The sequence below is a fragment of the Myotis lucifugus genome, unplaced genomic scaffold (genome assembly GCF_000147115.1).
Source record: "Myotis lucifugus unplaced genomic scaffold, Myoluc2.0 scaffold_232, whole genome shotgun sequence".
In the NCBI taxonomy this organism is placed as follows: Eukaryota; Metazoa; Chordata; class Mammalia; order Chiroptera; family Vespertilionidae; genus Myotis; species Myotis lucifugus.
Window position 1 is genome coordinate 466,884 of NW_005871280.1, and position 11,818 is coordinate 478,701.

Sequence of the window (11,818 nt, forward strand, 5' to 3'; positions counted from 1 at the left end):
GGTTTCAGCTTGCGAGACGGAATGGGGTTCGCCTGATTCAAGCAAGAGTGATGCGGGGGGGCAACTCGCCTGGCACCGAAGATTCGTCCGCTGCGACCCATTCCCGGACCCCCGTCGCCCAGGATGCTGCTCCGAAACCATGGGCCGCGGCGGAAGCTAAGCGCGGAGCGCCCTACCTTCGCCCCCCGAGTCCCGGAGCCGGTCCCGCGCGGGGCCACGCGTCCCGCGGGCGCGGGTTCCTAAGGACGACAACAGCACCAACTTTTCCTTTTTCCCTTCCCTTCCCTGCCCCGCACTCCTCCCCCTGCTCGCTGTTGTTGTGTGTCAGCACTTGGCTGGAGACTTCTTGAACTTGCAGGGAGAATAACTTGTGCTCCCCACTGCGTGCCGGTGCCTTGGCCCGGGTGGACCGAGCCCTACCGCCTCCGAACCCCGTCGGCCCGCCACTCTTCTGGGCCCGACCCTGAGACGCCGCTCCCTGCCGGAGGAGAGGAACTGCCCGGCCGGCACCCGGGAGGAGAAGGAGGAGGCAAAGGAAGGGAACTCGCTCCCCGCGCCAGGTCCTTCGGCCAGAGCTTTTTCCATGTGGAGGCTCTTTCAATGGACGTGTCCCCGCGTGCTTCTTAGACGGTCTGCGGTCTCCTAAAGGTAGAGGTCGTGGGCCCGGGGCTCAGACTCGGGGGGTGGGCGCGGTGCCCGGGCGGCCGCTATAGCCGAGTCCTTCCCCATCCCGGGTCCCGCCAGGCCCGACGTAAACAGACCCCCCTCCAAGTCCACGTGCAGCCGAGCCCCTGCTGGAATGCCCCCATACAACTGCCCCCCCCACCCCCCCTTCTCCCCGGCGACAGCCTCGCCCTTTTGGCTCAAACTCTTCCGCCCCTCCTCCTCCTCCTCTTAGGTATTTTATTAGGGCTGTTAACACTTAGATGATTAAAGAAAGTCAGAGATCCCCTGGAGAGGATGCCCCTGGCTGCCACCCGTTAGCTGCCAACCTGTATGTCCTGCCGTGGGACATCCCGTCTCCCTTCGTCAAGTTTCTCCAGGAGACCTGCTGTCTCTGCTCAGAGCCGCGTCCCGTTTGGGACTGGACTGAAAGTTGGGGTTTCTCCCTGTTTGTTTCCAGGAATTCGAGGGACACCTTGTACTGACATGTGAATTCATAGATATTAGCCATTAAGGCCATCCCAGGAAGATAGCTTTGTATCTTGACTGCATCAGGGGGAAGGGTCCGGGATTGGAGTGGCCTGTCCTGGCATCCCTGAGGTTAGAGGCGTGGGCCACAAGTTGTAAGTGGCTTCGGAAGTTGTGGCCTTGAGTCTACTAGGTCTGGAATTCATAGACTTTGTGTGTATATCAGGAAGTTCTATACAGTGCCTCTGAGGAAGTCACATGCAGCATTTGTGCGTGTTTTTATTGCAAGCGAGCGCTGAGCAGTGTGTGTTTGAGTTTGTTTAAAGGACAAACAAGGGGTGTCAGACCCAGTAGTGGTTTTCCCAGGTTCCCCGCAGTTTCGGCGCGAGTCTCATAGAAAATAAAGGTGACAGTCATTGACGCTGGGGGGAATGTCAGAGGAATTAAGAGGGGAATGGGAGGGAGAAAGCCTTAAGGCTCAGGAACGAGGGCCCTTCCATTCTCCGAAACGTCCTAGCTTCCGCTGCTCTGAAGTATCCCCGCAAATGGCGCAAGCCAGGTGGGCACCCTGGTGGAGGAGGCGGGCGGACCGAGCGGGAGCCGAGGCCGCGGGGGCGGAATGGGGGAGGGCTGGGCGGGGAACTCGGTGACTCATGTCGGCCCTGTCTGCAGGTCGACCATGGTGGCCGGGACCCGCTGTCTTCTAGCGTTGCTGCTTCCCCAGGTCCTCCTGGGCGGCGCGGCCAGCCTCATTCCCGAGCTGGGCCGGAGGAAGTTCGCGGCGTCAGCTGGCCGCTCCTCGTCCCAGCCCTCGGACGACGTCCTGAGCGAGTTCGAGTTGCGGCTGCTCAGCATGTTCGGCCTGAAGCAGAGACCCACCCCCAGCAGGGACGCTGTGGTGCCCCCCTACATGCTGGACCTGTACCGCCGGCACTCGGGCCAGCCGGGCGCGCCCGCCCCGGACCACCGGCTGGAGAGGGCAGCTAGCCTCGCCAACACGGTGCGCAGCTTCCACCATGAAGGTGAGGCGTGGAGCAGGGGAGTGAGGGCGGGGACGGGGGCGGGGAGTCATCCCGCAAAGCGCCCCACCCTGGGCAGACTGCGGGCATCCCTGGAAGGGCAGCTTGGCCAGGGCACGGAAGCCTTTTCCAGTCTAGTCTCTGTAAGAGCCTTTCTGAACCTGGCTGTAACTCACTGCCTGCCTGTGTGGTGGGGGAGCCAGGGATTCCCCATTGGTAAATCCGCACCCTTTTCCTGGCTTGCAGCCAGCAGAGCGACTCCTCCTCCTGGAACTGGAGAGAAATCAAGTGATGGGAAAGATGAGGGCAAAAGGCATGCCCCTAGTCAGCTAAACGTGCAAGAATTCCATAGGGGAAGATGAGAAGGAGGAGGGCAGATTGGGATCACTTTCCGTCTGTTTGGAAACCCTCACTCTATAAATCTGCCTCTCCTGCTTAAGCGGGGGTTTCAGGCTAGACAGAGCCAAGGGCAGAATTTTCAGAGATTGTATTGAAAAATCAAAGCCCAGGGCCCAAAGTCTTTCTAATTTACAGTTGATCTGGGCCTGGTTTGGAAAATTTCGAATCCCTATCTAATCCCCGTGGGAGATCAATTCCACAATCAATCTTATTGTTTCCACAATGACTCTCTTGTCTTGTGCTTAAATCTGAGATGAACTCCCAGTAGAGACTAGGGAAGCCTCAGATGAAGCTTTTGCAGCAGCTGCCTGTTTTCCTTCACGTGCATTGAAATGTGGATTTTCTTTTATGATACTGGATGCGGTTTTTCTAAGGTAGGGTATTCTGCTGGTTTCATCAGAAAGGCATTCAGTGGATATGAAATGTCTTAGAGCAGCTCTTGAGATCTGTGTTGTACCTAGATTTTTAGAGCAATTGGTCAAAAATATGTTCCACTTCAATTCTTTTTCTACACTTTTAAATTGCCCCTTTGGCTTAATACATTCTAAATAGAGCACAGGTTCCTTCAAGTTCTAGAGAAGGGTACAAAGTTGCATGTCACTGGGCAACCACTTGTTGGCTATTGGAGAGCTGGGAGCGAAGTTCCCTTTTTCTTGCCTAGCCCTGCTGAGGTGGTAAATTTCAAGTGGAATCTACAATCTGATATGTAGAAATGTTTTCATCATAACCTTGCGATGATTAGAGAGCCAGCTCATCATTTTCAGCTGATGCTGGTTAGAATAGTTTTTCTGGGGGGTAGAAAAATAAGAACGGCTGCTTGAGCCACCTCTCCTGGAAGTTTAGCATGGAAACCATTCTTTACTGTTCAGGCCAAGTATGTGTCTCTTATAACATAAAAGGAAGATCATTTAAATCATTTGGCACCCAAAACCCTCAGGTGCATGAGGATTCCATCAGTGACGTCTACATATTTCTTTCTCTAGAAGTGGCTTAATCAAAACTGAACTGGCTGCAAATTATTTGAATGTGTTATTTTAACTTAAATAGCATGCTTAGTTAATACGTCAGAATCTGTATCTTTAAAAAATGTAAATGTTATGTGTGAAATAGTACAGAAGTTACCAACTTGCTTAAAATCAACTTTTAATAACCTCAGATCTTAATGCAGTTAGATGATGGAGGAAAGCTATGTAATTTTTGCCCCAAATTTCAGCAAATCCATTTCTTGTTACAACTAATATATCAACATTAGGCTACATATTGCACTATTTGAAGACCATTTTATATCTGTATAACCAGGATTTGGTTTTTATAAACATCCTTGTGGCATGGATAGCACTAAAAATCTTTTAATAAACCATATGATGAAGGCTGCTGGCTTAAGAGCAGAATTTGGTTCATATAGAATTAATAGGCATTTATCTGGTAAAGGACCAAAGGGTCGGATTCCAAGAATTACTTGTTGGTTTTATTTGTGGGTGGGATCTGGGAGATTTGGTGAAATTACGAGACAAGAGATATGATGGCATTCTTCCAACCAATGTGTGAAGATAAAGGGACCACATGGAAGGTGATCTGAGACAAAATTATCAGTTGTCATTTCTCCTCTTAAACTTTGTCTTGTCCTTTCTGCAATGGCTTTTATCCGGGAAAGCCCAAGTGCTGAAAAAATTTTCTTTTTTCAAAGTCATTAAGAAGTGCTTCGGCCACATAAGCCTTGCAAACTGCCACTGAGTATAGAAAAATTACTTCTCTAATTGGAAAGAGTGTTTTGTGCTTTGCTGTAGTGAGAAACACATTGAAATGGGTTGACTTCATTGGCTGTGCAAACAGTCTTTACAGTTTCCTGTCAGATTGGAATATACAAGGACCACATGCTTGCTCTCCAGACTCTGAAAGACAGTCTTTTTGCATGAAATAACTGAATTATTTGCCTCTGTGACAAAAGTTTTGACATAAAGATTAACCGCATTCCCACAGATATAATTATTGTGATAATATCCGTACAACAGGAACGTTCCCCATGAAGGAGAACTTGGGTCACATTCCCAGGGCAACCAAAGGATTTGGACATTAGACACCCCCGAAAGCAACACTTTCCTGGTGTGCTTCCCTAGTGTCCCCAGGTATTTCCGTGTGATTATGAAAGACCCCTATGAGTAGGAGAGACATTCTATTTGGACGTGCTCAGAGAGATTGAGGCTGTGGTGCCCAGTGGTAGTTCTTGCACTGTTTTCTGTTCTCTTGTGTGTGTGTGTGTGTGTGTGTGTGTGTGTGTGAGAGAGAGAGAGAGAGAGAGAGAGAGAGAGAGAGAGAGAAAGAGAGAGAGAGAGAGATTCCTCTATAATCTTGCTCCTTTCTCTTTGAGCTGTTTTGTCTTTGTTTTTTAGACTTGCCCTTTGTGTATTTCACTAAGTAGTCAGAGGACAATAAGAGGGCACAACATCATTCCAAAAGTGTTGGAGCTAAGTGTGGGTAGAAGCCAAATCAGGGTTGGTGATTATGGCCATTCTGACCATACTTTTCCTGTATTACCTGCCCTCTCCTTTGTTGTCTTTTTAAAAAATTGAGTCAGTGTAACCTTTGTGTTTTATCTTTTCTCCTTGATATAGCAATTCTATAACCATTATTTTATATTCTAGAAAGTATCATTTATTATTCTCAACCACTTTGATTTTTAGGACAGTAATTTCCAACCTTACTGGTTTTCTGGAATATCCCCAGGTTTTTGTTATTGTTATCTTAATGGACCTTTTTTTTTTGGGGGGGGGGGGTCCAGATTGTGTTGCAAATTCTCAAAACATTATGATCACTCACCTTTTTTGCTAAAACCCACCATACTATAGGACAAAAAGGCGGCCACAAAATATCAGTGGTTCCAAACAAGATCTGTATGTCCCAGTAGGCCCTGCTACTGTACTCTTGTGCTCATTTAGTTCTTTGTGCTCCCTCCACCACACTTGGGTAGTGTGTTTCTATCCCTTTAGCTGGGAAATAACTCACCGTATGGTTATCATTATATTAATTATTAGAGTACTCCTAATAGTTCTGACTTTTGCTTGAGTTTTTGACTCATCTCTATGTTATGTAGTGCCGTCTAGTGGCCGGAATCTAGGGAAATGCAATAGACTGAAGTCCATAGTTCTGCTCTTCATTTACTAGCTCTGTGACCTTAGGAAAGTCACATAACCTCTCTGAGTCCAACTATTTCATTCACAAAATGAGATAGTAGTTTCTCTGGATTCAGTTTGATGTGAGATAATTCATATAAAGCTCTCAGTCCCAAGCCAGCCCAAAGAAGCATTCATCACCCTAGCTATCATTAGCATTATTACTTTTTTCTTTTAGGTCATATTCTCCCCTTATCTAGGAAAGAGCAGGCCAGAGTAGACCTGGGCTGGCTGGGAGAATTCATCCTTATCTTTGGATTATTTTGATGTAGATGAAGAATTGACAGAGTGTAGATGGTTCTTCGCTTTTGAAGGAGGGTTTAAATGCCCTTGCCTTATTTTTCTTTCCCCTACGTATTTGCCATCATAGCTTCATTTATTTGGTTAAGAACTTTTAAATAAATGTGAAGAACATTTATTTGGTCAAGAACTGGGTTCAGGAACCCAGGTCTGAGATAGGCTGGAATCCTCAAATCCCTTGGCAAGTTCAGATTATTCCACAAGAGTTATTTCCAGAGAATTAACAACTGTATAAACCTCCCAAAAAGCATACATTACCTACTTAGGTAAATGCTCTCTATTTTCAGACTCCCCAGGCTTGCTGTGATCATTTGCAGAAGTTTTTTTTTTTCTCCTTTAATTTACTTTATTTCACATCGGTTTTGATTTTTCAACCCTGAAGAAAAACTTGATGTTGGGGGTTTCAGAGAACTTCTCACTTACTTCTCTGACCTGAGTCTGTAGCAGGGGTGTGTTGTCTTGCAGGCTTTTGTATGAAGGAGAAAGAGGGCTCCTTCAAGGAATAAGTTGACTGAGATGAAGCTGAAAGTCAGAGAAAGGTCTTCACATTAAGTGATGTTATTCAACAGTGCTCCCCACCCCACCCCTTTGTTAAGGTAACTAAGTGATTATCCTTTTTGCCACTTATCCCCAGTGAGATTTTGAAGCACATGAAATTGCAGTTTTTATAGGTCAAATCTGGTCAAAAGGTGGCAGTTTTATCTGATTCAATTTTATATTTATCTTTGGAGGGTTACTGTTCTATATTCTGCCTCCTTTATACTCATCTTCTTTACTTCAGTTACCTGTCTCTCATGCTTGCCTTGGAGAAGGTCCCTTCCTTGTCCTCCTCTGGCTATGTGTGTGTATCCATGTGTCTGTGTTTATAATTTTTTGAAAATTTATGGATTTAGATTCAGAGTTTCTGATGCAATTGGGATTTCTCTAGGCACCTTCATTAATATAGCTGGTCAGCAAATGCCCTGGATAACTTGTCTTTCCTTCCTCTTAAAAGAAAAGGTGTTCTTAGGGGTGCTGGCATCCGGAGAGGTCAGGCTCAGGCCTGGCTGTGGGGCATTGTGTCTGGGGAACATGGCTGATTTTTACTTCATTCCTTTTTTCCTCTGGTAACCTGTTTCCTCTGATACCCCTTGGCTTCTCTACTTAAAGAATGCACTCCGGGAAAATATCAGAGGGCTCCTGAATTTCAAGGAGGAGAGGAAAAGGAGCTAACTACAGCTCTTGATGCTTTTTGGGAACCGCTGAGGAGAGCCCAGTTCCATTGGTGGGAAGGTTATTTTAAAAATAGTGCTTGGTCTGCAGTATTGCTCACTTACAGTGGGGTTTAGAATGTGGGTGGCTCTCAAAAGGTATCCCCAGTAGGTGTGGGTTAGAGGGCTCACTTCTTGGCCTGATAGTCTCTGTGTCCAAGTAGATGAGTTTTAGGAGGTCTTTCTACTTCATTGGGCCTCAACTCATTCCTTGGCCAGCACTAGTGGTTCTGGGCATTTTCATATTATTCAACAAAAAGGCACTTAAAAATGTGCTCCCAGTAATTTGAACTTGAATATGAAAAGCATCCCTTAAAACTTTTACCCTCCAAGGGCAGTCCATGAGCTCACAATATCACCTCACCTAGAAATGCAGAATCTCAGGCCCAACCCCAGACCCACTGAATCAGAACCTGCATTTGAAGATGTAAGGTGTCCTAGGTGTTTTCATGTGAAGGTTAGAGTTGGAGAAGCTTCACATTGAAGCATTGCTTCATAATTTGGCATAAACTGCCCCTATTGAACTCAATGCTTCCACTTAGCTTACATTGATCACGGCTGCTTTGATGATGAAGGTTTACACAGGTTTCCTAGCTCTTTGAGTTAGGAAAAATACAACAATATAATTAATGAAAATATGGTATCCTCTTAAGGTGATGACCTGGAACTGTGGCCAAAGAGATTTTGTTAGCATTTACGTTGGATCCTGAATAAAGCAGATATGTTTTTTGAAAGTCAACTGACAGGATGTGGTAAAGCTAGAAGAAAATGAACCTAAATATTTCAAATTTTAGTGTTGTGTACTATCCATTTAATAACACTGTGTACCTATGATGACATGCAGACTACATCATTCAAGGTGCTATGCTATTTTTTATTGTTTGCTTAAAAAACAGTACTCCTTATTATTGAAATTCAGGAATATTAAATCAGAAAGAGCATTTATGCATAACCCACTTAAATGTCTATTTTGAAATAATGACAGTAGATATATAAAGATTATTCTGTAATAGGATGAGATTATCTTTCTGTGTTATATCTGTCATAATGGCCTTTTTATAGATTTTTATCAGTTGTTTTGTTTTGTGTCTATTCTTGGGTAGGTATTTGTTTTTTAAGATGATTTATTTTTTTGAAAAGATAAAGGAATTACAAACAGAGGAGAGCCATTATGTTTCTTTTAAAAGCATCTAAAATGAGATTTTGATGTTGAGGTCATAAGGAGGTGAGAGGACAGACAACACTTGGGAAGATATTTCTCTTGAAATTGTCTGGCCTTAATTACTACAGTGTCCCAGTACCACCCTTACGTTTGCAAAGAAGTAGATTCCTGTACATGCCTTTGTTTCTGGATTTTTGAGTAAAATAGTAGGGTGTGCTTTGCAAAATGTCATCGTTGATGTTGAGTTTCAGAGTCTTTAATTAGGAAACTGAAATCTGTATATCGAGATTTGTAAATCATCTAAATTGCAGAGCAATGTTTTAGAATACCGCTTAAGGGATTGACATTAAAGCCTTTTTCTTTTTACGAAATGCAATAATTTCCTCAAATCCTCACTCATTAGACCTCTACTAACTATAGTGCTGCCTTTTTTTTTTGGCCCTAAAGTCTGTGAATTCCAAAGAAATGCTTCACCATTTCCCCCATTATTATAGCCACCTGGAAGCAGTATTCATGTATTACATTAAAAACATAACAATGAATGATGACCTTGTGTTTCATGACATGCATATTAACATAAATGTATAGAAAAGGGAAACTATTTTTAGCTGAAAGGGGGAATTTTTTATCTTCTGGCTGCCAACTTATACATGGGTGAAATCAATTATACATGGGTGAAGGGAGATTTACAAATTCTTACATACAATCAGATTGTCATTACTTATCTTACCCAAGTATTTTTCTTCTTTTCCCCCCCCATCTTTTTATATCAAATTAGAATCTTTGGAAGAACTGCCTGAAATGAGTGGAAAAACAACCCGGCGATTCTTCTTCAACTTAACTTCCATTCCCACCGAGGAGTTTATCACCTCAGCCGAACTTCAGGTTTTTCGGGAACAGATGCAGGAAACTTTGGAAAACAATAGCAGTTTCCATCACCGAATAAATATTTATGAAATCATAAAACCTGCAGCAGGCAACTCGAAGTTCCCCGTGACCAGACTTTTGGACACCAGGTTGGTTCATCAGAATGCCAGCAGATGGGAGAGTTTCGACGTCACCCCTGCGGTGATGCGGTGGACCGCGCAGAGACTCGCCAACCACGGATTTGTGGTGGAAGTGGCCCACTTAGAGGAGAACCCAGGTGTCTCCAAGAGACACGTTCGGATTAGCAGGTCTTTGCACCAAGACGAGCACAGCTGGTCCCAAATAAGACCGTTGTTAGTAACTTTTGGCCACGATGGGAAAGGGCATCCTCTGCACAAAAGAGAAAAGCGTCAAGCGAAACACAAACAGCGCAAACGCCTCAAGTCCAGCTGTAAGCGACACCCTCTGTATGTGGACTTTAGCGACGTGGGGTGGAATGACTGGATCGTAGCCCCCCCAGGTATCATGCCTTTTACTGCCACGGGGAGTGCCCCTTTCCCCTGGCCGATCACCTGAACTCCACTAATCACGCCATTGTTCAGACGTTGGTCAACTCCGTTAACTCTAAGATTCCTAAGGCGTGCTGTGTCCCCACGGAACTGAGTGCTATCTCCATGCTGTACCTTGACGAAAACGAAAAGGTCGTATTAAAGAACTATCAGGACATGGTTGTGGAGGGTTGCGGGTGTCGTTAGCACAGCAAAATAAAATAAATATATATATATATATTTTAGGAAAAAAAAAACACCCAAGTTGACACTTTAATATTTCCCAATGAAGACTTTATTTATGGAATGGAATGGAGAGAAAAAAAAAACACAGCTATTTTGAAAAATATATTTATATCTACGAAAAGAAGTTGGGAAAACAAATATTTTAATCAGAGAATTATTCCTTAAAGATTTTAAAATGTATTTAGTTGTACATTTTATATGGGTTCAACCCCAGCACATGAAGTATAATGGTCAGATTTATTTTGTATTTATTTACTATTATAACCACTTTTTAGGAAAAATAGCTAATTTGTATTTATATGTAATCAAAAGAAGTATTGGGTTTGTACATAATTTTCCAAAAATTGTAGTTGTTTTCAGTTGTGTGTATTTAAGATGAAAAGTCTACATGGAAGGTTACTCTGGCAAAGTGCTTAGCACATTTGCTTTTTTGCAGTGCTACTGTTAAGGTCACAAGTTCAAGTCCAGAAAAAAAAAAGTGGATAATCTACTCTGCTGACTTTCAAGATTATTATATTATTCAATTCTCAGGAATGTTGCAGAGTGGTTGTCCAGTCCATGAGAACTTAATGTCCTTATTAGGTGGAATATTTGGATAAGAACCAGACAATGCTGATCTAATATAGAAACCCTTCCCCCACCCCTTAATTTGCAGAAAGAGTAAAGCAGGACCAATAGACATAATTAGGAAAATGATAAACCTGCAGGAAAGTGAATGATGGTTTGTTGTTCTTCTTTCCTAAACTAGTGGTCCCTTCAAAGGGGCTGGTCTGGCCAAAGGATGAAATAAAACATAAGATTTCTTCATTATTGATATTGTGGTCATGTATAATTAAAATTCATTTCCAGTGGCCCTCATGAAGACTTGGAAATTGATTTGCATTTAACTTTTACCTCATCTGGGAGCTCTTTATGCTCAGAAGGACCCAATTCTCGAACTTCGCCCAACACACAGCAAAATTGCACTCATCATGTTTTCTGCCCACCCCATTCTCTGTTCGATCAGCTTGCTTTTCTTTCCAAGGTTACGTGTTTGAACACATTTCTCCAAATGTTAAACTTATTTCAGATAATAAATTTCAAAGCTCTGGCATTTCATTTTATAAAGTCCAACCTGTAAGAAGAGAAAATGATGTGTTTGTACAGTGTTCATAGTGATTACCTTGGGTTTCCATTTTTTTGCTTCTGAAGTTACCCCTTTTGGAGGGAGGTGGGGAAAAGGCAAGGAATGGTAGGAAATTTGCAAGCAAGTCACTTGATAATTCGTATTTGCACTAAAGGAATTACCAGTGATTTAGTATTTCACATGAACCTCTTTGGGGCAGAAAGATTTAAGAGAAAACCAAAGCTACAAAACAGGCAAAACCTGGGGAATCCAAGATAAAGTTTCAGAGATGATATCCCATGCAACAGAGGCAACGGTGCCAATAAATTAGAAAGGGAAAGTGTCTGAGATCAGCTTCTACAAGGCCATCTGCCAATTGGACTGAAGCCCAAGCAGAATGAAGTCAAATTAGGCTGCTCAGAATGAACACTTAACAGTGGCAGGGCTTCTGTGCTCCGGGCTGAAATCAGACCCAAGGAAGGGTTCTGTGGGTGGGTATGTCAGTACAGCCAGCAAACCCACAACTCCCCATTATTTTACTGGAAGTATTTTAGGTCAGTTTCTAGGAATTTGTGTCACCTCTGGTCCTGCTAAGATTGGTGAGGCCTAGTTCTAATATCC

The 11,818-nt window shown here is 43.9% G+C and overlaps 1 protein-coding gene across 1 annotated transcript; it reads left to right on the forward strand.

Annotated features, from left to right (window-relative positions):
- The first annotated feature begins 1,041 nt into the window (after nt 1-1,041).
- BMP2 (bone morphogenetic protein 2) lies at nt 1,042-11,185 on the forward strand. The gene is given in 4 exon segments (XM_014464021.2): nt 1,042-1,690; nt 1,804-2,153; nt 9,210-9,815; nt 9,818-11,185. Coding segments are annotated over 4 exon segments (1,320 nt in total). The 5' UTR covers nt 1,042-1,562; the 3' UTR covers nt 10,054-11,185.
- The last annotated feature ends 633 nt before the right edge of the window (nt 11,186-11,818 follow it).